This window comes from Rhinoraja longicauda, chromosome 1 (assembly GCF_053455715.1).
Source record: "Rhinoraja longicauda isolate Sanriku21f chromosome 1, sRhiLon1.1, whole genome shotgun sequence".
NCBI lineage: Eukaryota > Metazoa > Chordata > Chondrichthyes > Rajiformes > Arhynchobatidae > Rhinoraja > Rhinoraja longicauda.
The window spans coordinates 58,946,765-58,973,350 of NC_135953.1; the positions used below are offsets into that span (position 1 = coordinate 58,946,765).

Below are 26,586 nucleotides of genomic sequence, written 5' to 3' on the forward strand. Positions count from 1 at the left end.
ATGTCTTCCACATCACTGGAACCCTCTCCAGGCTCAGGCTCGGGTTGAAGATGTGCTGTAGCACTCCACACAACTGGCTGGCACACGCCTTGAGTACCCTTGGGCTGACACCATCGGGACCCGTGGCTTTGCCTGGGCGGAGTTTGCTCAGCTCCATCCTCGCGTCCTCAGCCTTGATGGTCAGGCACGGCAAAGAAAGGCCAGAGGAAGTGGACCAGGGGGATTGAGGGGGAGAGACTGTCGGGGAGCAGGGGAGAAGGTGGGCAGAGGCCCCACCATCAAATCTGTTAAAAAACAGGTTTGACTCATTGACCCAGTCTTGATTGCTTTTCGTCCCAAGGCCACTAGTCTTCTTGTAGCCTGTAATGCTCTTCATCCCTCTCCACACATCCCTCATGTTATCCTGCTGAAGTTTCCGCTCCAGCTTCCTCCTGTAGTCATCCTTGCTCTGTCTCAGTCTCGCCTGCATGTCTTTCTGCAGCCATTTGACCTTTTCCCTGTCACCATTCCTGAAGGCCCTCTTCATCTAGTTGAGAAGGGCCTTTATGTCACTGGTGACCCAGGGCTTACTGTTGGCGAAACAGTGTACAGTCTCCTCAGGGAAAATGTTATCCACCCAGAACATTATGTAGCTGGTGACCCAGTCCATAAGTTCATCAATGTCCCCTCCATGAGGACTACAGAGTGCGTCCCAGTCTGTGTCCTCTAAACAGCCCTGTAGAGCATCATAGGCCTCCTGTGACCACCTCCTCACTGACCTTGTGGTCACGGGCAGCCTCTGGATCATTAGCTTTTCCTGGGTAGGAGGTGAACCAGGTTGTGATCGGTTCTTCCCAGTGGCAAAAGGTCTATGGAGCTGTAAGCCTCTTTAATATGGGCATACAACAAATTGTTTTCTGCATCTATCCCTTTGCTAATGTTTGGGAGTGGGCTGAAAGGATGGTAATTGTCACATTATATTTGTCATGCTATTCTTTGGCAGGTTGCACCTGAGCAATTTTCCAGTTTGTCTGGTTTGTATTGGATTAAGTGGAATCAGCTATGCCTCAAGACTAAAGGATATCCTTCACTATACCACTCACAAGGTGTCGTGCATTGTTGCCAGATATCGCCCCAGAATGTGTCTTGTGGCCTGTAGTGGGCTTCATGCCCTGCCAAAATTACCTGGCATTCACTTGACTGAATTGAGTCTCTAGCTTGTTTTGACATTGTCGCTTGGCATCCTCGATAGCCTTACTAAGATCACACTTAATGTTCTTGCACAATGCAGGATTATTCTTTCTTGAAAGCCTTTGGACCAGGCTTTAGCAGAGAGTGAATCAATGCATTTATTGATCAAACTGATGATGACTGAGATATACTCATTCAGGTTAGATAAAGTTATCTTGAACATATTCCAATCCACCAACTCAAAGCAGTCCTGAAACAGACCCTCGGCCTCCTCAATTAACCACTGCATTACTATCTATGTTGGTGCATCGCGTTTCAGTCTTTGTAAAGTAGCAGGATCAAAATTGACAGATGATCAAACTGGCTGAAATGAGGGTGAGCGATGTAGCGATAGGCTTACTTGATGGTAGAGTAACAGTGGTCTAGATTGCTAACACTCTCATTTGGGCAGAGACTTGCTAGTGTATTTAGGTAGTACATTCCTGAAGTTTGCTTGGTTGAAGCTACCAGTGATAATCAGGCATCAGGTTTAGCTGTCTCAAGAGGATTAAGATCAAGTATAATTCATCCAGTGCCATCTTGGCACTGGCTTGGGGTGGTATGTAGACTACTGACAAGATTGAAGAGGGGAATTCTCTTGATTAACTAAAAGGAGCAACACATTATGATCAAATCTTCCAGGTCAGGGGTGCAGAACTGAGATAATCATTGCAACAACAAAGCTCTGATCATAAAATAGAGGTCACCACCTTTCCTCTTGCACGAGGATTCCAGATGGTCCACATGACAAATAGAGAGACCTTCAGGTTGTGAGGTGGGTCATGGGCGAGCCATATTTCAGTGAACGCAGTCCTCGATTTCTCTTTGAAACAGCAGTCTTGTCCTAACCTCTTCAGGTTTGTTGTTGTGATCAAGCATTACCGAGTAGCATGTTGGAGAGGGGAGCTGGAATTCTTTGCTGGCTGCAACACCCTTTAGTTTAGTTTAGAGATAGAGCATGGAAACAGGCCCTTTGGCCCACCGAGCCCGCACCAAGCATTGGTCCACGTACGCTAATGCTAAACTACGTGCACGAGGGACAATTTACATCTGTTCCAAGCCAACTAACCTACAACCCTGTATGTCTTCTGAGTGTGGGAGGAAAGTGGAGCACCCAGAGACAACCCACGCAGGTCACGGGGAGAACGCAACAAACCCTGTGCAGAGAAGCACTCATAGTCAGGATTGAACCCGGGTCTCTCGCCCTGTAAGCCAGCAACTCTACCGCTGCGCCACCATGCCGCACTGTATCGTAGTTTACATTTGCAGCTCTCCTGGTAGCGTTGGGTCCAGTAAAGATCAGTAGTTCTGAGAACTGCATTGTTTTTGATCATTGACAGAATTGATCAGACTTATGAATGGTCCTTCCATAAACTCGGGTACAGTCCTGATTTTCCAGCTGATCGCATTGTGGACTTTGGATGGTTTCCTCTGCAACAGTTATGCTCCATGCTGAGAAACTATATTCTGTGCTCTTGCACTACCTGTTGTACTTGTGTCTGGCTTGATTGTATCCATGTATAGTATCATCTGATTGACTGGATAGCACACAAACAAAAGCTTTTAACTGTGTCTCAGTACATGTGACAATAATAAAACTAAACCTAAACCGAGGAGACTCTTAATGCTGGACCCAATGACTAGCTCAGCACTAGAATGGATAAATAAAAAGAAAAACCATCTTGGAAAGCTGTTTTAGAAAGAGCTTCATGTAAAATCTTGCCACTTTCTGGCACCATCTTTGGGATACTGTTATTAATTTGTATTTTCGGATCATTAATTCGTCTTTCCTGTAATAATTCCAAAATTGAAACATAATGATGTAATATTCCTTAGTTCTACAATGTATTCTCTAAATGGGATTCAAGCAGGGGCAGCCACTGCTCAGAATGAAGTACTGTTGCACTGTAGTGGAAATTAAAATTAATGAGGCACATGAGTACATATGTTTTCCGTTGAAGGCTTCTGACCCTGAAGGTTTGTGAGCTTGTACGAAGGGACTGGATAGCACCTGTGGAGAACGTGAAAATAGACTTTGCCACCTAATTTCTCTTTGTCTTCCAAAGCTGTCGCTCGCAAGCTGCGGACACAAAAGTTAAAGAAAATTGATTGTATACATTTCTTCTTTCATTGAATGATACAGCATGGAAATAGGCCGTTTGGCCCACCGAGTCCATGCCAATCATTGATCTCCAGTTCACACAAATTCTATATTCCACTTACTCACCTAGAACAGCCAAGTAATCTACAGACTGACACATTTTGTGGATGTGGGAGGAAACCAGAGCACATGGAGGAAACCCATCTTGTCCAGGAAGCAAGTACAAACTCCATACAGACCATACCTGAGATCTGAAGCAAACCCAGATGTCTGGCTCTATCAGACAGCAGCCCACTTTGCACTTTTTAAGCTCGTTTATTGAATTTGAACATTGTAGTTTGTTGTAATATGCATCTAATGAACACACTGAGTAACTTGTAAAAGTTAAAAGTCCACATATAGCTTAATAGTTAAAGCTCCATTGCACAGTGCAGAATTAATCTTAGTGCCAAGCTGGTTTTCTTTAAAGTACCCATTTAGTTAATGATCTGTACATGCAACTAATTTTGTGCTGTAACGATTTTATTTGTCCAGCTTCTCAGAAATACAATGTTTTAATAAAATGATTGACACTTAGCCTGATACAGGTTTTTAACTAAAAATCTGTCATCAAATGAACATTTCTGAAAGTGGTTGATCTTTGTCATTTGATTGCAAGGCAACAATGTGATGTCTGTTATCAGTTCCCAATGTGCTAAACTCGACTTCCTCATGCTATTTCAGCCATCATAGACTAATAAAGTTTTGTAACGGTAAATCATGACTTATAAAACATAAAGTAAATGTACAAATAATATCGTCTTAAAAGTTGATAGACAATAGACAATAGACAATAGGTGCAGGAGTAGGCCATTCAGCCCCTCGAGCCAGCACCGCCATTCAATGCGATCATGGCTGATCACTCTCAATCAGTACCCCGTTCCTGCCTTCTCCCCATACCCCCTCACTCCGCTATCCTTAAGAGCTCTATCCAGCTCTCTCTTGAAAGCATCTAACGAACTGGCCTCCACTGCCTTCTGAGGCAGAGAATTCCACACCTTCACCACTCTCTGACTGAAAAAGTTCTTCCTCATCTCCGTTCTAAATGGCCCACCCCTTATTCTTAAACTGTGGCCCCTTGTTCTGGACTCCCCCAATATTGGGAACATGTTTCCTGCCTCTAATGTGTCCAATCCCCTAATTATCTTATATGTTTCAATAAGATCCCCCCTCATCCTTCTAAATTCCAGTGTATACAAGCCTAATTGCTCCAGCCTTTCAACATACGACAGTCCCGCCATTCCGGGAATTAACCTAGTGAACCTACGCTGCACGCCCTCAATAGCAAGAATATCCTTCCTCAAATTTGGAGACCAAAACTGCACACAGTACTCCAGGTGCGGTCTCACCAGGGCCCGGTACAACTGTAGAAGGACCTCTTTGCTCCTATACTCAACTCCTCTTGTTATGAAGGCCAACATTCCATTGGCTTTCTTCACTGCCTGCTGTACCTGCATGCTTCCTTTCAGTGACTGATGCACTAGGACACCCAGATCTCGTTGAACATCCCCTCTTCCTAACTTGACACCATTCAGATAATAATCTGCCTTTCTATTCTTACTTCCAAAGTGAATAACCTCACACTTATCTACATTAAACTGCATCTGCCATGTATCCGCCCACTCACACAACCTGTCCAAGTCACCCTGCAGCCTTATTGCATCTTCCTCACAATTCACACTACCCCCCAGCTTAGTATCATCTTCAAATTTGCTAATGGTACTTTTAATCCCTTCATCTAAGTCATTAATGTATATCGTAAATAGCTGGGGTCCCAGCGCCGAACCTTGCGGTATCCCACTGGTCACTGCCTGCCATTCCGAAAGGGACCCATTTATCCCCACTCTTTGCTTTCTGTCTGTCAACCAATTTTCTATCCATGTCAGTACCCTACCCCCAATACCATGTGCATAATAAGGATAAAGACCAAATAAAATATTTTTCAGTCCCATTAATGAAGATGTTTATGTGCATTTTCAACATAACTAGAGCTGCCCTTGATCTAAGGAAATACTACCTTGATCGTCACTCAGTACAAAGAGAAAGTTGCAAGCAATGCATTGTGTATTTTTAATTTCCTCAAATTGCAGAATGATTACAACCTGTCATGATATTAAATAACTTGGCACTTAACCCCAGAGGCAGGAAAGAATAACTGCTGCATGAGCAGCACTGGTTCTATTCGCTTGTACCCTTTCTATTCAATTCGCACCATGTGACATGAAGACATGGCTGAGAGCAGTGAATGGAGAAAATGCTTGAGGAACAGACATTTTCACAGCTGTAGAATTGAAGGTTTGCACTCCAGAACTAACCATGCATCCAGCCAAGCTATCCTGCAGTCAATGGATCTGTTGCGTATAAATCTGCATTTCAGCAAGATAACATAGTACTTTAAAAGGGTGGCTGTAGTTACTTCCTACCTCCTTTCCTTGTGAATGTATCTGTGATTAAGGAAATAGTCAATGGCAAAAAAAGGGTGACAGTAGTATATCAACAGGATATAGGGTATAACTCGGAAGGTCAGGCAGCATCTCTGGAGAACATGGATAGGTGATGTTTTGGGTGGAGACCTTCATATTAGTAAATCCCTCTATTCACTCCATCCAAAAATGGTGTAGGATTACCTATGTCAAATTCTGAGTAAGTGTTGATGAGTATTTGTTCCAATATAGAACATGGCTCAACGCAAGTGTAGATGAAGCACATGCATTGGCTCTGTTAAATACTTGGATCATTCAAGTCATCATATTAACATGAGGTCCAATCCTTTATTTAGATAGTGACAGGTTAGATCCAATGCATCCCATTCAAAGCTGCAGGTGAAAAGCTGTCCAAGGTGATTGAGAGAATTGCAAAAAATCCCCATGCTACACAGAAAGTTACCAATTTAATGAAATAGAAACAGTATGGACCATGGTCTTGACCACAGGCCGGCATGGTAGTGCAGTGGGAGAGTTGCTGCCTTACAATACCGGAGACCCAGGTTCGATCGTGACAATGGGTGCTCTCTGTACGGAGTTTGTACGAAGGGGCTAGCGGAATCAAGGGATATGGGGAGAAGGCAGGCAGAGGTTACTGATTATGGATGATCAGCCATGATCACAATGAATGGCGGTACTGGCTCAAAGGGCCAAATGGCCTCCTCCTGCACCTATTTTCTATGTTTCTATTCTCCCGTGACTGCATGGGTTTTCTCTGGGTGCTCCGGTTTCCTCCCATTCTCCAAAGACATACAGGTTTGTAGGTTAATTTGGCTTTGTTAAAAATATATATAAATTGTCCCTAGTGTGTAGGATAGTGCTAGTGTATGGGGAATGCTGGTCGGTGCGGACTTGGTGGGCCGAAGGGCCTGTTTCCACACTGAATCTCTAAAACTAAAATCTAAACAAATAAAGCCTAAACCAAAGTTTAATTAACTCATATATGTTTACCTGTTACTATGATTGTCAGTAGTTTATAAAGTTTTATAGTCATAGATTTATACAGCACAGAACAAGGCCTTTGGCTCACCATATCCATGACAACCATTGTATTTATTCAAATGAGTCCATTAGCTCACATTTGAAAGCAAATTCTATGGATGCTAGGAATCTGAAGTAGAAACCAAACACGACAAAAATATTCAGAAGGTCAGCCAGCAACTGGAAACAGTGAATTAGGATTGCCATTTCAGATGGATAACCTTTTATTAGAAAATATTTGCATCGCCAAGTTGTCAATAATCAAATTATTGTGTGCAGTTCCTGTCCACATTTTAAATTTTAAATAAAAATGCTGTCTTGTGATGGAATATTCTATAGATCAGCATTTATGATTAATATCAGTTATACTTCAAATTCCTTAAACATTGTCTTTGCCTTGAAATGGAATTGTGATTATTTGGAACTTTCTATCCCAGAGTAATTGGATGCCCAGTACTTGGAGACTGAGAGTGATTTTTATTTTATTTTCTGAGCAGTAAGGGAATCTCAAAACTTGGAGGATAATATAGGAAAAAGGATTTTGGAAGCTAAATTGGTTATGATCTTTGGGATTATAGTGAAGGCATAAGGGGGCATGTGTCCTGTTGTTGTTTCAATTTCTTACATTGTTGTTTCTTATGAAATATAAATGGCCTGTACTTGTGGAACATGTATTTCGCATGATTGCACTGCTGCCCAAGGTATGTCCCTTCTGTATAACATGCAGGATATCTAGCAAGTGTAGATTTGGAAATAATCCATCCAGCTGCCAATGCTACCACATGAGGGAAGCTGTAAGGTAAATGAAGATGCAGAAGATTGCTCTTCTGCCCAGCAGAGCTCCATACTTACCTCTTCAGAGAACGATTCCACTATCTTGCTGACAGCATTATTACAAATCAAATTCAAACGAGGCAGAAAGACTGTTGCCAGAGGCTCGCTGTCAGCTCCAGATGTAGTCTGGCTTAGCCTCGGGAGTCCAATGACACTAGAAGCTATCACGTTGCTATTGGTTACCATACGCCTTCGCTTCTTGTTGCAGCCTTATTTGCATCTTCCCTTTTGAAAGTGAATCCCCATTCTTAACACTGAAATGACATTTTCTTTATGAGTAGCAGTCTATTGCTACATCATTTAATTTTTTGAGAACATGAGAGTTTCGGAATGATAAAGAGTTGCTCACTGATTTTTTTTTTACCTTCATGCGTTCCACAGGACCTATGTAAACTGCTTGGCTGATTGATAATTAGCCCTTAACCTATTGACAACTTTCATATTCTAATTATAGACCAGGGAAGGTAGGTGGAGATAATGATTACTGCTGGCAGGGGTGCTTCAATTTTGATAAGTTCATAACTTAATGTTATAGGAGTAGAACTAGGCTATTCAGCCCATCAAGTCTACTCCACCATTCAATCATGGCTGATCTATCTTTCTCTCTCAATCCCATTCTCCTGCCTTCTCCCCATAAACCCCTGACACTCTTACTAATCAAGAATCTGTTAATCTCTGTCTTCAAAATATCCATTGATTTGGCCTCCACAGCCGTCTGATTTAATAATAATTCTTGAGCTCTCCCATGTTAGAAGCTTGATTAGAATAATGCTGGTTGCTCAGTGATAAATGGGTCATATAAGAGAATTCATGACATGCAAGGGTCTAATTCGTCACATGCAAGGGTTCTCTGGAACGTTGGAAGTTGAGGGGAGACTTGATAGAAGCATATAAAGTTATGAGAGGCATCGATAGGGTACACAGTCGGAACTATCGGGTGGATATGTTAAACACGAGAAGACATAGCAATGAGGTGAGAGGGGGAAAGTTTAATGGAGATGTGTGGGGCAAGTATTTTACATAGAGAGTGGTGGGGGTCTGGAAAACATTGCCAGCGATGGTCGTTGTGGCAAATATGATATAGGCATTGAAAAGGCTTTTAGATGGGCATTTGGAAGTGCAAGGAATATAGGGATGTTGATCAAACACAAACATTGTGGGCTGAAGGGCTCATTCTATGTTCTATGTTCGAGAAACATAGGAAAACAGGTGCAGGAGTAGGCCATTTGGCCCGTCGAGCCAATATGATCATGGCTGATCATCTAAAATTAGTACCCCATTCCTGTCTTTTCCCCGTACCCCTTGATTCCTTTAGCCCAAAGAGCTAAATCTCTCTTGAAAATGTCATTTTCAAACCTGGAACAGTGGATGTGAAGTAGGAATGAACTGAAGTTAGTGGTGAAGACATGAGATTGAGTTTATTCTTCCCAAGGTTTTAACTGAAGGAAAATGTTATTCATCCAAGATGGTGGTAATGCAAATGTCCAGACAGGTTGTGAAAATTCTTAGCCAGGCGCCGTCAGCAAAGTCCATGGGGTAGAAGATGGAGCAAGGTTAAGGGATGGGAAATAAATAATTACTGAAGATGCCATAGCTTTGATTAGATACAGTAGGACTAAATAATAGACCCTGAGCTGGGCAATACCATCAAGTAACAAGACACAGCAGCTAATCCTAAGGCTGAGTAGAGGTCATGAAACGCAAGAAGGTATAGTACATCACTGTTGAACTTTGTTGTATCGTAGTCACGGGAAAGACTGAAAATCAGTGGATCATGAGTGAAGGAGCTTCTTGTACTGTGTTTATTAATTATCTTCTGGAAATGAAAGGAATATTTGCATTTTAATAGTATTGCATGTTATCCATTTGATATTTAAATGATTTTGTATTTAATGAATTACATTTGGAGAAAGACCATGAAATGATTGTCAGCGGCCTTGTAGATATATTGCCTTGCTTAGATCAGACCTTTTCATGTCTTGTCATAAGAACTAGGGGCAGGTGTAGCCTCCTCCTTCAAGTAACCCCTGCACTCCCTCTCCCTCCATCCCTCCCCCACCTAAGTCGCAGCAGGTTCCCGTTCTAACTGAGCAAACAGCTAACAATGGCCTGTTTCCTTTATCATCATTACTTTTCTGCACATCTTTCATACATGTGTTCTATATCTCTCTACATCACTGTCTATATCTCTCATTTTCCTTTACCCTGACTAGACACAAAATGCTGCCTGGACCACTAAATTACTCCAGCATTTTGTGTCTATCTTCCATCATTAATGAAGCTGTGGCTGATCTGACTATTGACCATTTGACCATTCTCAAATAGTCCAGAATCCTGCTATCCTGCTATTTCAGCCTTGAGTATAATGAATAACTCAGCATCCACAGCTTTCGAGGCTAGAAACATGCAGTTTAAGCATCATCGGAGAGAAGTTGTTCCTCTTTATATGCTTCCATAAATGGTGTTTTTCACTGTCCTGAGACCAGGCCATCATTCCTAATTACATCTCTCAGAGAATATCCTCATGGCATCTAAGCTATTAATCCTCAGAATCGTAATAATTTAAGGTATCTTATTTTACAGAGAATTAACTATCCCTCATAACGACCAGCAAGCACATTATAGAAGCATGTTGATTTCCCGGGACCAATCTGTAAACATTATCTTGTTTAATAGATGCTCGCTTGAAAATCAGATAACCGTAGTTGATGAAATTATGAAATAAAAATGGAAAATGTAGAAACACTGAGAAGATTGGTGGAAAGAGAAATGGAATTGGTGAAGGGTCTTGGATTTGAAACATTAAATCTGTTTTGCTGTCTGCAAATGCTGCTAGATTTCCGAAGGTTTCCATCATGCTCTGATGATGTTAGCTTGTTTATTTTAAATGCCTTTATAAATCAGAGCATCGAGTATAGAAGTTGGGATGTAATGTTAAAATTGTACAGGGCATTGGTGAGGCCGAATCTGGAGTATGGTGTGCAGTTCTGGTCGCCAAATTATAGGAAGGATGTCGACAAAATGGAGAGGGTACAGAGGAGATTTACTAGAATGTTGCCTGGGTTTCAGCACTTAGGCTACAGAGAGAGGTTGAACAGGTTGGGTCTTTATTCTTTGGAGCGTAGAAGGTTGAGGGGGGACTTGATAGAGGTTTTTAAAATTTTGAGAGGGACGGACAGAGTTGACGTGGGTAGGCTTTTCCCTTTGAGAGTGGGGAAGATTCCAACAAGGGGACATAGCTTCAGAATTGAGGGACAAAGGTTTAGGGGTAACATGAGGGGGAACTTCTTTACTCAGAGGGTGGTGGCTGTATGGAATGGGCTTCCGGTGGAAGTGGTGGAGGCTGGCTCGATTTTATTATTTAAGAGTAAATTGGATAGGTATATGGGTAGGAGGGGATTAGAGGGTTATGGTCTGAGTGCAGGTAGATGAGACTAGGTCAGGGAGAATGGTCGGCGTGGACTGGTAGGGCCGGACAGGCCTGTTTCCATGCTGTAGTTGTTATATGTTATATGTTATATGTTAATACTCTTTGCTAACGTCAGGTAACACGATTTAACTCGGAACTCCTTGTGTGATTAATTCTAAATATTTATCATGATGCTGTGGGTTAATTTGAAGGGTTTACTTGATATATAAGATGTTGAAAGAGTTGGTTGTGCTTGTCCAGATCATGCTGGCATTATGATCCTCTGAAGCATCCTCCCATCTTTCCTCACCTCAATCTGCCACAGCAACCCACAGCTCTCTTCTCTCTTGTTTTGTCCAACCACCACTTAAATGTAAACCAGTGTGTCAACTGTTCTCTGAGTAGTAAAGTTCACCTCTCTTTAAGCAAAGAAGTTTCTTCTCAATTCCCTATTGATTACCTTGCAACAGTCCCTCTACTTGCGCTCTTTTCTCCAAATCCATTCAGTCAGAACCTTTCATAATTTTAAAGACCTGCGTTATTGCCATCCCTTCAATTCTCATGAGAAAAGTGACTCAATCTGTTCAGCCTTCTCAGATATTTATGCACTTAAATTTCTGGAATCGACTTTCTGAGTCTTCTTTGCAACACCTCTGACTGCATACCCTTTTATAAGAAAATAACTGCAGATAATGGTACAAATCGAAGGTATTTATTCACAAAATGCTGGAGTAACTCAGCAGGTCAGGCAGCATCTCAGGAGAGAAGGAATGGGTGACGTTTCGGGTTGAGACCCTTCTTCAGACTGATGTCAGGGGGGGCGGGACAAAGGAAGGATATAGGTGGAAACAGGAAGATAGAGGGAGATCTGGGAAGGGGAGGGGAAGAGAGGGACAGAGGAAATATCTAAAGTTGGAGAAGTCGATGTTCATACCACCCTCTGTGTGAATTTTTTTCTCCTCGGGTCCTCTTTAATCCTTTTTCCTCTCAGCTTAAACTTCCTTCTTCATTTTCCCCCCAATTTGGTTAGCTTTTTGTTTGAAAGTATTGCTAATTTTCATGAACATATTCTGCAGTAGCCTTGTTCCTCAACTGTGCCATGACTCAGACTTAACAAGTTTCAGTTTAGTATATTGTCACATGTACTGAGGTACAGAGAAACGCTTTTGGTGCGTGCTAACCAATCAGTGGAAAACAATTCATGAATACATTCGAGCCACCCACAGTGCACTGATACATATAAAGGGAATAACGTGAATCTGTCGGAGTAGAAACTTAAAAGAGTGGAGTGATTATAATGCGTGATTGCAGATCCACTTCTGTGACTAGCACACACAATTGTCTGGGCAGGGCACCTCTTCCTTCTAAAATGTACATTTGGTGCATTCAGTGTTGAATGATAATTGTCACTTTTGCAAATTCATTAATATCCTCCTGGATTTTGTTGTGATCCTCCCTAATGTAGACCTCTTGGCCCAATTGGGTACTATCTACCCATATAGAAATTTGATGCAGATGGGATTAGTATTTTTTCAGTTTTGTTTATTGTCACGTGTACCAAAATACAGTCAACTGCTTCTTGTGCCTCTATCCAGTCAGCGGAAAGCATATTCCAGAATTGATTAGTAGGACTAGATGTTACAATCCCTAAGGTTTGCACTACAATTGACTGGTGTTGTTCTTGGGGGTGACCACTAGGTAATGTTGCTACCATTCAGACACATCTTCAGTTGTGTACCTCAACGTCACTGGGGTGTTTCGGCCTTTTATCACAAGACACCCTCAGTCGAGGCAGGCCCACCGTAGGGTGATCAGTCCTGGGTGTGTGTCTTATGGTTAGCCTCTAGATGGTCGCGTGGCAGCCCAGACAGCATCTCTTCTTTTCAGCCACAGCCAATGACTGCTCCATTTGGCGGCATTTGCAAGTTCTTTGATTGCCCTCCTTTGGGCCTGCCGTCTGACTCCTACTTCCCTCAGGAGCCTTGCAGTGGAACTGGCTACAAAGCCCCTGCACCCCACCTCCACTGGACGCACCCTTACACTCCAACCTCGCTCCTCTGCCTCTACTGCAAGGTTGGAATATCTCAGCCTTTCCCTTTCATATGCCTCGTCCACAGCCTCCTCCCAGGGCACCGTCAGCTCAATGATGAAAACACGCCGACAGGAGTTGAACCAGAGGACGAGGTTTGGTCGCAGGTTGGTAGCTGCGATTTCAACTGGGAAGGAAAGATTAGGGGTTACTTTTTATACCTGCAACATTTTGAAGATGAGATATGTCTTGATTTCTCTCTTTTTGGGTCGGGACATGGTTCTTTATTTGAGGCTCAAGACCTGAAGTTCTAGTCCAGCGTTAACAATATCTGGCCCAACATCTTCTGTCGTACATAAGTGTTATTTATTTTGTAAAAAGCTTTTCTGTAGAAGGCCTGATCACATTTATGCACCAAATACTATTGATAAGTAGGTGAGTAAAACATCAAAGCAACGAAGGGAGAAAAATTCGCTTTGAGATGTTACACGAAACTGCAGTGGAATCACAGAAATAAATGAGTATTGCCTGTTTTGAAACTGAAGATTACTGGTTGAAATGGCTCTGGCAATTTACCCCTGTAAAATGTTAGGCTTGGACATTTGTTTTAAATGTACCCAAGTATAAATCATTTTGCTTGTACTGCTGTACTTCCTTAAAACATTGCTGTACTTGTTCAGGAGATTGACTTCATGTCAAGCATTTATTTTTCACTCCGTTGTAATTTGATTTCTATCACCATGAAAAGTTGGTTGTTATAGTTTGGACTTTTGAGCCTATCAGTTATTTCCTCTTTACATTTAGTAGTTCAAGGTTTCCCTCTTATAGTGCAGTCAGGGCCGTCTTAACGCATGGGCCTGATGGGCACTTGCCCGGGGGCCCACGAGCATAGGGGCCCCATGCTGATCTGTGTATGTTAAGTGACTTGCAATAAATAAATACTACTTTAAAAATGTAGGTTCAATAAGTGCTTTTTTCACAACATTTCCGGTCACTAAGTGCTTCTCACAGCGATCTGTAAGTGATTTTCGCAACAATGTAGCACCCTAAGTCCATCGCTAAGTGCTTTTCGGTAAGTGCTTTTTGCCGGCACGACGACGGGGGGGGGGGGGGGGGGGGGCTGGTAGGGAAAGGGGGGTGGGGGAGAGTAACGGTAGGGGCCCCAGTACACTGCTTTGCCCGGGGGCCCATAATGCTGTAAAAACGGCCCTGAGTGCAGTGTAGGCTTGTCATTTCATGGTTATTAAAGCTTTAGGGTACAGGAGGTCGACATTTGGCCTATTCTATCCATATATTTTGATAAATATTAAACAAGGCTTGTACGGTTTCTGCAGATCTGTAGAATGTGACTCTCTAAGTATATTTTAAGTGCAACATAGACTGTGCCATTGTGACAAGGCACACAAAGTACTGGAGAGATGTCACCAATACCGATTCCCTAAAATTCAAGTGTGTTTTATTGTCACATGTATTGAAATGGAATAATAAAATGCATACTTGCAGCAGCAGCACAACAGGTTGTAAACACAGTACTCAAAAGATAATATAATAATTTAAAAAAAAAATAAAAGTTCAATTTAAAAAAAAACCCCCAATATAAAGCAAATATAAATAAACCCCAAAGTCCGGAGTGCAACCCAGGCAGTTTGTAGTTCAAAGTATTGTTGGATCTCGTAGTGTTCAGTAGCCTGATGACAGTTGTGAAGAAGCTGTTCCTGAACCTGGCCATTCCAGTTTTCAGATTCTTGTACCTTTAACCCGATGGCAGGTGTGAAATGAGAGCGTGACCAGGGTGGTATGGGTCCTTGATGATGTTGGCTGCCTTTATGAGACAGCGCCTTTTATAGATTCTTTCGATGGTGGGGAGGTCAGTATCCGTGATGGATCGGGCACTGTTCACCACTTGTTTTGTAATCTCCTTTGTTCCTGGGCATTTTGAGTTGCTGAACCAGGTTATGGTGCAAACGGTCAATGAGCTCTCTATCGTACACCTGTGGAAGTTCAAGAGAGTATTATCCTACAAATTTATTGGTGGATAAATGAACCAGTCAGTGCCTTCCCCCAGATCAACATCCACAGCACTGAGACTCCATCAGCTTCAATGGAAATGCCATGCCATTCATGGGACACATTTCTCGGAGCCTGACACCGGACACTCACAAATTGGTTGCCCTATTAGAGTCATAGATCCATACAGTGTGGGAACAGGCCCTTTGGCCCAATTTGCCGACACCAACAAACATGTCCCGTCTACACCAGGCCCACATACCTGCATTTCCCTCTAAACGTATCCTATTCATGTATCTGTCTAAATGTTTCTTGAATGTTGTGAAAGTACCTGATTAAAGTATTCAAAGTGCTGATGCAGGAAGCGTTTTCAGGTTCATAGATGAAAACATTCACGGAAGTTCTTGAAGCTGGGGGGGGTGAAGATGGAGCATTTGGGATGGCAATGAGAACCTCAAGTTCATTTGTTGTTCACATGCAGAAGCCTAGCATAAATAGGATCAGTGGACCACCTCACAAACCATCCATCTACATGGCCCATTAAATACCTCCTGTCACACCTGTGACAATGTCTCTATCTTCTATAGTGGCGGAACTGGGGTGCACTGAGCATCCTCGATCTGGAAGGATTGTTCAGAAGAAATAAAAGAGGCATATCCAAGCACTTGTTAAATATGATGGGTTTCTGTTTTACTGACTTTATAAGCAGTGCATTTTTGGGACATTATCACCTGCTGAGTGATGCATCTCTTCTGTATTGTTATGATACCAATGAGTGAAGAAAACAAACTGCTGGATGAACGTAGCAGGTCAGGCAGCTTCTGTGGAGGGAAATGGACAGATGACGTTTCGGGTTGGGACCCTTCAGAAGATTTACTCAAAATTTTAGCCTCCCCTGTCTCCTGATTATAATTAATGTTACATAGATTTTAAATTTAAAGTCCAAAGTAGAGGAATCCAGAACCAGTGGACATAGATTTAAGGTGGAGGGAAAAAATTAATAGGAACCTGACGGGTAACGGGAAAGTGGAACAGGGTAATGTTTCGGGTTGAAAACGTTGCGCTGGTATGTTCTCGCATCTGATGAAAGATCTGCAACTGAAACGTCCACTCTGTTTCTCTTTCCATAGATGGTGCCTGACTAGCTGGCTGTTTCCAATCTTTTATGATGTTCAGATTTCTAGTGTATGCCAATCTTTTGATTCTCATACAATGACTATAATTATAAAATGATTTTCTGCTTGATTTGCGATTTAACTAATGGGACAAAAGCATAGAGAGCATCAGAACAAAAAGAACAAGGGCTTTAATAATGTAAGGAATTTGTCACATTAATTAAAGTACATGAATTATGCTTTTTGTCAATATTGCTTCATATAACTGAGTACCAAGATAATATTATTTTGAATTGGGCAAAAGCAAATTATCCTTTCAGCATTTTATTCCGCAACAGTAAACAGGCAACACCCTTGGTCATCTTAAGATCATATATTGAAGACACCAAGTAAAAGGTGGACATAAAATGCTGGAGTAACTCAGCTAGACAGGCAGCATCTCTGGACAGAAGGAATGGGTGACGTTTTGGGTCGAGAAACTTCTTCAAATTGAAGGAGTCTGTAGGAGGGTCTCGACCCCAAACATCACTCATTCCTTCACTCCAGAGATGCTGCCTGTCCTGCTGAGTTACTCCAGCATTTTGTGTCTATCTTCGGTTTAAACCAGCATCTGCAGTTCTTTCCTTAAAATTATGTATGTACTTGAAGTTCAAGATCACTATCTGACCTAGAATGACTGCAGCCTACAAGTCAACATTATTAAAGTAGGTTAACATGTTGCTATTCTTCTATATTCTATATGATGAGAGAAAAATGTAAAAGGTACCCGAGGAGCAACTTCTTTACATAGGGGGGTGGTGCATATTTGTTAAGTGGAAATGGTTGCGATAACAACATTTAAAAGACATTTTGGGCGACACAGTGGTGCAGCAGGAGAGCTGCTGCCTTACAGTGCCAGAGACTCGGGTTCGATCCTGACTGTGGGTGCTGCCTGTACGGAGTTTGTATATGCTCCCTGTGACCACATGGGTTTTACCGGGTGCTCTAGTTTCCTCCCACACTCCAAAGATACATACATAGATACATAGACAATAGGTGCAGGAGTAGGCTATTCAGCCCTTCAATGTGATTATGGCTGATCATCCACAATCAGTACCCCGTTCCTCCCTTCTCCCCATATCCGTTGATTCCGTTAGCCATAAGAGCTCTATCTAACTCTCTTTTGAATGCATCCAGTGATGCATTCTGAGGCAGAGAATTCCACAAATTCTGTGTGAAAAACCTTTTCCTCATCTCAGTTCTAAATGGCCTACCCCTTATTCGTAAACTGTGGCCCCTGGTTCTGGACTCCCCCAACATCGGGAACATGTTTCCTGCAACTAGCGTGTCTAATCCCTTAATAATTTTATATGTTTAATAAGATCCCCTCTCATCCTTAAATTCCAGTGAAAACAAGCCCAGTCGCTCCATTCTTTCATGATATGACACCGATGTCAGGCTAACTGATCTATAATTCACTGCTTTCTCTCTCCCTCCTTTCTTAAAAAGTGGGATAACATTAGCTACCCTCCAATCCATAGGAACTGATCCAGAATCTATAGAACATTGGAAAATTATCACCAATGCATCCACGATTTCTAGACCCACCTCCTTGAGTACCCTGGGATGCAGACCATCAGGCCCTGGGGATTTATCAGTCTTTAGTCCCATCAGTCTACCCAACACCATTTCCTGACTAATGTGAATTTCCTTCAGTTCCTCCATCACCCTAGGTCCTCTGTCCACTAGTACATCTGGGAGATTGTATGTGTCTACCTTTGTGAAGACAGAACCAAATACCTGTTCAACTCGTCTGCCATTTCCTTGTCCCCCATAATAAATTCACCTGTTTCTTCTGTCTTCAAGGGACCCACATTTGTCTTAACTACTTTTTCACATACCTAAAGAAGCTTTTACTATCCTTCTTTATATTCTTGGCTCGCTTACCTTCGTACCTCATCTTTTCTCCCGTATTGCTTTTTTAGTTACCTTCTGTTGATCTTTAAAAGTTTCCCATTCCTCTGGCTGCCCGCTCATCTTTGCTATGTAATACGTCTTCTCTTTTATTTTTATACTGTCCTTGACTTCCCTTGTCAGCCATGGTTGCCTCTTACTCCCCTTAGAATCTATCTTCCTCTTTGGAATGAAATGATTCTGCATCTTCTGGATTATTCCCAGAAATACCTGCCATTGCTGTTCCACTGTCATCTCTGCTAGGGTCCTTTTCCAGTCAATTTTGGCCAGCTCCTACCTCGTGCCTCCATCGTTCCCTTTGTTCATCTGCAATACTGACACTTCTGATTTTACCTTCTCCCTCTCAAATTGCAGATTAAAACATCATATTATGGTCACTACCTCCAAACCGGATCAAATCCGGTTTGTTACACAACACCAAGTCCAGAATTGCCTTCTCCCTGGTCGGCTCCAGTGCAACCTGTTTCAAGAATCCATCACAGAGGCACTCTACAAACTCCCTTTCTTGGGGTCCAATACCAACCTAATTTTCCCAGTCGATCTGCATGTTGAAATCTCCCATAACCACTGTAGCATTACCTTTGTTACATGCCACTACAGAATCTCCTGTCCACACCTCGGACAATGGAGTCATCTACCACTATGGCTCTGCCCGACGTTGGTCTCATCAGTCGAGTCTCATTGCTAGGATTGGAGCCACGATGTATAGATTTGTTGGGTAATTGGCTTCTGTAAATTGTAACTTGTCCCTAGTGTGTACGATAGTGCTAGTATGCGGGATGATCACTGGTCTGTGCAGATTCGGAGGGCTAAAGGACCTGTTTCCATGCTGTACCTCATGTCTAAAGGAACATGGATAGAAAGGACTTATGAGGGATATGGATCCAACACATGCAAATGGCATTCGCTTAAATGGGTATCTTGGTCAGCATGGACTGATTGGGCCGATGGGCCTATTTCTGTGTTTTATGACTCTATTGCTCTATGACTGTATGAATATAAATAATCAACTGCCTGCCTTTATGGTACAGCTTTTTTCAAAGGTCCTAATTCTTATATTGCAATTTTTTAAACTTTGTTTTGCACATGTAAATGTATTCTCTTTGTTTAGGATAAGCTTGATTTGCTGAGGTGATCAGGCAGGGAGGTTTCTATTATGATTGTGCTTTTGGTCTGCGATGGTGCACCTAGATACAAAAAGGAAGATCCTGTTGTAACGCGAAAGGTGCAGCAGTCAAAGCTGCCTTCTATTTGATAATGGCCTGGCAAAGGGACAGCTTGATTATATTCATGTCTTTTCTTTGACCTGAACCATGCAAACAAAAGCCATTCACTGTACCTCGGTACACGTGACAATAATAAACTAAACCAAAAAGACTATAGTAAAATAAAATCACCCTTGTTCATCCGCACCAAATATGGGATAATGAAATGGTTACATGTACATGCTTCTGACATTTGGTTGCACTGAAGTCACCACAACCGGATTTCAGAAATGCAATACATTACGTGACTATCACAATTTCATGTTATTAAAATTAACAATATGCTTAAAATGCTGTTTATTTGGTTGTGAATCATGCACTAATCTTAACACAAAATAGTGCTTTGTTTCACCATGTTACATAGTCCCTATATAGATTAATTGTTTACTACTTTATCCATCGTCAGACTTAAATGTTCATTTGGTAACTACTGTGCAGTTTGCTGCCACTGGCAACTATAATTGATACATTCAGCATCACTATCGTATGTAGTTAAAAACATTTTCAGGGTCGACAAAATTCGATTTGGTGAATGATCCTAAAGAGTTTGTTTTGGTCGGCAGCAATTTGAGCTTTTTAAGCTTTAAGAAAAAAACACAATTCCATTTTCAATGGTAAATTTAACTTAACTCATCCAGTGGAAATCTAATCTGCTCAGATTGTGCAATTTTACTTTTCATTGACTAAGTGATCATCACTGAACTAGGAAAATGGATTGGGATCATGAAGGGAGGAGAAAGGTGCGGGCACAACTGTGAATGATTAGACAGAGGTTCTGGTTAAAGGGAACTGGAAGAGAACCTGTGGTCATGGCAGAGGCAGGGAATCAATTTTATATGAAAGGCAGTGCAAGAAGGCAATCTGGAGACTTGCAATATGCTCACATGAAGCCTGAACTACAAAATGTTCCTGCCAATGCTATCAAGGAAAGATGAAATACTGTTTAGGGATAATTGAATTCTATGCTTGGTTGAAAGGCATTGTAAGAAGAACTAAATTGAATGCACAGTAAATTTGGATGAGTTAAAAAAAAAAACCTTGAAATGTTCAGAGGCAGTGCACTAAATAGACATGAGACTATTAAAGTAGAAAAAATATTTAAGCACAAGACAGAAAAGATTTTTTAAAAAAGCATTGGATACTTTATCATAATGATTGAATACTTTAGCTTCATCTAATGACCTTCAGGTTTTCAACAGGTAGTGGGGGAAGAAAAGAGAATGATCTTAGATGAGCCATTCATAATTTAAATGATTTGTTAGATTTCATTATATTGTGCTTGAAATCAAGTGAAGAATTTTTAAAAATCACTGAAGTAAAATAGTTGAAATTATTTTATTCAAACAATAAAGTGGGGGGGGGCCTCATTGAAACTTAAAGAATTAATGAAAGGCATAGATAGAGTGGATGTTGAAAGGATGTTTCCACTGGTGGGAGAGTCCAGGACCCGAGGTCATTGCCTCAGAATTAAAGGGCGCTCTTTTAGAAAGGAGGTCATAAAGTCTGAAGGTATAGGAGTAGAATTAGGCCATTCGGCCCTTCAAGTCTACTCCAGTGAAGAGGAACTTCTTTAGTGGTAGTTAATCTGTGGAACTCATTGCCATAGAGGGCTGTGGGGGCCGTCAGTGGATATTTGTAAGGCAGAGGTAGACAAATTCTTGATTTGAATGGATGTCATGGGTTATGGGGAGAAGGCATGAAAATGGGATTAGGAGGCATGATTGAATGGCGGAGTGGACGCCATGGCCGAATGGCCTAATTCTACTCGTGTGAACTTCTGAATCTAGATTGTATTGATATATCACTTGCTCAGATTTTACACTAAAACAAAACGCATGCACACAAGCATCAAGGCATCGAGAAAGAGCTGTCAATCCTTTCCTTGTCCGGGCTGGGTGAGGCTCCCCGTGTTGGGTCAAATTAAGCCGCAGGCTCCACTCATGGTGGTGCCCTTCCGTCAATTCCTTTAAGTTTCAGCTTTGCAACTGTACTCCAACTGTGAGAATCATGTTCTTTGATTTCCCCAGTGCATTCAACATCATCCAGCCGGGGCTTCTGGGGGGCAAGTTGGAGCGCACAGGAGTGGATCACCACGTAACATCCTGGATTCTGGACTACCTCACCAACTGACCACAGTATGTGAGGACAAAGGACCTGGTCTCGGACAGGGTGCTCTGCAGCACTGGGGTTCCGCAGGGAACAGTGCTAGCTCCATTCTTGTTCACCCTGTACACTGTGGACTTCAGGCACAGCTCTGCAGACTCCTATCTACAGAAGTTCTCTGACGACTCTGCCATCGTCGGCCTCATCACGGGCGACGAGGACAGGGCGTACAGAGAACTGATCAAGGAGTTTGTGGACTGGTGCCAGCGGAACTGCCTCCGTATCAACGCGGGGAAAACCAGGGAGATTTCCGCAGGCGCAGCCAGGTCCCCCCCGACACCGGTGAACATCCAGGGAATGGACATCGAGAGGGTGGATTCTTATAAGTACCTGGGTATCTACCTCAACAATAAACTGGACTGGACTGAAAACACCGATGTGCTATACAGAAAGGGCCAGAGCAGACTTTATCTGCTAAGGAGACTCGGGTCCTTTGGAGTGCAGGGGGCACTCCTAAGGACCTTCTACAACACAGTGGTTGCATCGGCCATTTTCTATGGAGTGGTCTGCTGGAGCAGCAGCATCTCAGCGGCAGAAGGGAAGAGATTCGACAAGCTGGTCAGGAAGGCCCGCTCTGTCCCGGGTTGCCCCCTCGACTCAGTGCAGGTGGTGGGAGAGAGGAGGATGATGGCAAAGCTAACATCGCTGCTGGACAATGACTTCCACCCCATGCAGGACACTGTCACTGCACTGAGTAGCTCCTTCAGTGACAAAGTCCTTCACCCCAGGTGCGTGAAGGAGAGATATCGGTGGTCTTTCCTTCCCGCTGCTGTGAGACTGCACAACCAGCACTGCTCCCAGCAGATGAGTCAACAATAACAGCTAAGAACAACAGAAAACCGATGACAATTTATGTATCTTTTATTTATAATGAATGATCTCTTGCTATCCACTTTGCTTTTTTTAAAACCATATTCTAAAACCTTATGCCATATTAAACATTACCAATAAATAAATTCCAGTGTTCTCTTTGTTTTGCATTGAATTTGTAAATTTGAACTCGTGGTACTCAACTTCTTTTAATTACTAATTCCAAACCTATTTAAATTCCAGGACATGGCTGCTAGTTACTCTGAATCTGTCTTTGTTAAACAGCAATTAACTTGAATTAATTGAATTAAAGTAATTGTCATTAACGAAGGAATTGTTGGTAAGTGTTGTTATTTTTTTGTTTGCAGATGACAAGGGAACAGTATATCTTGGCAACACAACATAACAACCTGCAGAGACCGGAAAATCAGCAAGTCTATCAAGTAGGAATTTATGGGTGGCGGAAGCGGTGTCTATACTTTTTTGTGCTTCTCCTGATGGTGACAATGATCGTCAATCTTGCGTTGACAATATGGATATTGAAAGTAATGAAATTCTCAGTGGTAAGTGCCTGTTCAATGAATATTGTTGAAATACTTTGATTTTCAGTACACCACACTGTGAAGTTGTCGCATGCATGGTGATATATTTTTACGGGTATGCATAAACCATGAATCTTTTTATGGTAGTTGAAAGTGGTCCTTTCTGTGGATTGCATCTAATTTAGCAGCCAATGAGGGAGATAATTAAAGTCTCAGCTTTTCTTATTGATGGCCTTCAAAAAGCAGACAAAACGATTAGTATACAAAAGTGGATTTTGCTGCAATGATGGTGTTGTGATTATATCTTTTCTCTCTTGTGCAAATAATTTCCACAAATATATCTGGAAAGGCCTGGATAGAGTGGATGTGGAGAGGGTGTTTCCATTAGTGGGAGTGTCTAGGACTAGAGGTCACAGCCTCAGAACTAAAGGACGTTCCTTTAGGAAGGAGGTGCGGAGGAATTTCTTTAGTCACAGGGTGGTGAATCTGTGGAATTCTTTGCCACAGAAAGCTGTAGAGGCCGTCAATGGATATTTTAAAGCCAGAGATAGATAGATTCTTGATTAGTACAGGTGTCAGGGAGAATGTGGTTCGGAGGGAGAGATAGCTAAGCCATGATTGAATGGCAGAGTAGACTGGATGAGCTGAATGGCCTAATTTTACTCCTATCACATATGACCATCTAAAAGCAGCATTCTGGGAAGTCAAACAAATTATCTGCTCATGGAGCACTCAGATGGCCTTCTCTTAGCTTGGGCTGTTGAAGGCCTTTTCTGCAATTTGCAGATGTTTCTGATGTTAATTACATTTTGTATTAAGCTTTTCAAATTTTCAAACTTTTTAATTATATGAATACATGTTATATACATCGAACTAACATAAACATAGCATACCAAAACCTTGCTTTGAAAGGTGGTTTCATGAATGAATGAGTATGGCTGCGTGAGATGCACCAGTTTTCGTTGGTGAAATGTTAAGATATGAAGGCAATTTGGCCCGACAACATAAAGGACACTCTTGGACTCCTTGTCAAGTGTCTTGTATTGTCATAATAACTGAAATGGAATAATGAAATTATTACTTACAGCAGCACAACAGGTTTGTTTATACAATATGATATGGTACTCAATGGATAATATAATAAGCAAATATAAAAAAAGTTCAATGAATAAAAAAATATAGTACAAAAAAAACAAACATAGGCAGTTTGTAGTTCAGAGTTTAGTTAGGATTTGTAGTGTTCAGTGGCCTGATGGTTGTTGGGAGGAAGCTGTTCCTGAACCAGGATGTTACTGTTTTCAAACTCCTGTGCCTTCTTCCCGATGGCAAGAGTGAAATGAGACCACAGCCAGAGTGGTGTGGATCCTTGAGGATCCTGACTTTTTGAGGTAGTGCCTCCTATAGACCACTTCATAGTAGAAAATATTATGTTTCTTGATTCTGTTTAAGCTGCAAGTGTTTCCATTAAAAAAACCCCAAGACCTTTATTGGTCTTTATCCTACTTAATAAACAGAAACTGCATAACTGCATAAGACCACCAATCCTTTGCCTCCTTTGATCCAGAAAAAGCAGCCGCAGTCTATCCAGCCCCTCTTAAATTCAAGCCCCCAGTCCTTCTTTGAATCTTCTGCCCAATGCATCACTGTACGGTACAGAATCAACTTCAAGCTCCTCCTATTCACGTATAAAGCCCTAAATGGACATTCCCCCCCTACATCAAAAATCTTCTAACCCACCTCTCTAACTCCAGGTCCCTCAGGTCGGCCGACTTGGGGCTACTCACTATCCCGCGGTCTAGGCTTAAGCTCAGGGGTGACCGCGCTTTTGCGGTTGCAGCTCCTAGACTGTGGAACAGCATCCCTCTCCCCATCAGAACTGCCCCCTCCATCGACTCCTTTAAGTCCAGGCTCAAAACCTATTTCTACTCCCTAGCGTTTGAGGCTCATTGAGGAGGCGCTGTGAACTGTTTGCGTGCTACTGTATGTTTCATTTTTTTCCTTAGTACCTAATCAGATGTACAGCACTTTGGTCAACGTGGGTTGTTTTTAAATGTGCTATACAAATAAAATTGACTTGACTTGACTTGACTTGACCATCCTTCAATAAGGAGACCAAAACCATGCACAGTGCTCCACAATTCCACATTGTAATCCAAATGAGGCCTTATCAACTTTTTATAGCTGCAGCACAACATCCCAAGTATGCCACACATCTTTACCTCCGTATCTACTTCTGTTGCCACTTTCAGGTTGCTATGGGCTTGCACACCAAGGACCCTCTGTATTTAAATGCTCTTGAGAGTCTTGCCATTTACTGCAAACTTCCTGTGGCAATTGACTTCTCAAAGAGCAACCTCTCTTTGTGCAGATTAACCTCCATCTGCCATATCACTGCCCACAACGTGCCAACAGATTGTACCATGACATCAAATCCAAGCAATGATTTTAATCATAACAGCAATAAATCATGACCATATATTTTAGGACTACTGGTATAATGCTGAGGCTCAGAATTGGGATCTGATTGCTTTTTGTGCGGAGCAAGTATTTTGGATGTTCCATAGAGTGGCAAGTCTTCTGGGTGGACATTCAAAATAATAACTGTTTGCTAATTAGTGAAGGAGACTGAAATTACTTAATTTCACAGGTGACGAGTAGCAGTGAGCTATTCATTGATTTGTCTTCAACTTTCGTATCTCAAACACCTTCTGCATACTTATCACCAACCTTTTCTTGTTTGAAAAGTTGTGCAATGCTCAACACCATAATGATACTGGGAATGGACAAAAAGTTACCTCTGAATTTAGTACATGCTAGATGTGTATCCTTATTTCAGTGTGTGTTTTATTGCCAATTCCTCAAAGTGATGCCATTAATTCAGGTTTCCTTATTTTACACAGAGCCATTTTAGGGAAAATGGTTCAGCATTCAGTACCTTTTTTAACGGTTTATATGAACTCCAGAGCTGTATGATGAATATAAAGGAAAAAAAAATGTGTATCTATTTGCAGTGCTTTGTAAAATATTAATCAGCAGCTAATTTGGAACTTTGTTCTTTGGCCCTATACACGTGCAATGAGCTGCATTTTTTTTTAAATGAAAAAGTTGTGCTTTGTATTATTTTTGCTGATTTATGCAAAAACCCAAAATAATTTGATTAATTCTACTCGTGATTTCCGAGAGTGCCTTCGGCTGCAGAGGTTTACTGGCAATGTGTACGTATGTAGGAGGAAGAAAAACACAAACTGTGAAACCTAATAAACACGATTAATGGAAAATCTTGTCGGTTGAAAGGGGAAAATCAAGTTGTGGGCACTTAAGTGCTGATATTTAGAGCCTGCAATCTGGTGAATCTGTTTAGCTGAGTATGATGACTTTGGAAACTGTCAAGAAATGAAGCTCGGTGCACTGTAGAGATAATGAGAAACATGGTTGCAAACACTTAAACACACAAATGCTACGTGCAATGAATTTAATACCTCTTGACCTCCTAATTTTGAAATCATATTTTGGATGTCATAAACCTTGAGGGGAAAACCCCGAACATTAACCCAAAATAAAGACATTTGGATAGAACCACAGAAACATAGAAAATAGGTGCAGGAGGAGGCCATTTGGCCCTTCGAGCCAGCACCGCCATTCATTG

General features: G+C 41.9%; 1 protein-coding gene across 3 annotated transcripts in view; it reads left to right on the forward strand.

Moving 5' to 3' along the window:
• sgcz (sarcoglycan zeta) overlaps positions 1–26,586 on the forward strand; it is a 728,908-nt gene that overhangs the window by 372,545 nt on the left and 329,777 nt on the right. For all 3 annotated transcript variants that reach the window (XM_078398116.1, XM_078398107.1, XM_078398126.1), the window contains one exon: positions 22,767–22,961. In XM_078398116.1, coding sequence (XP_078254242.1) covers positions 22,767–22,961 — 195 coding nt within the window. The remainder of the gene's footprint in view (positions 1–22,766; positions 22,962–26,586) is intronic.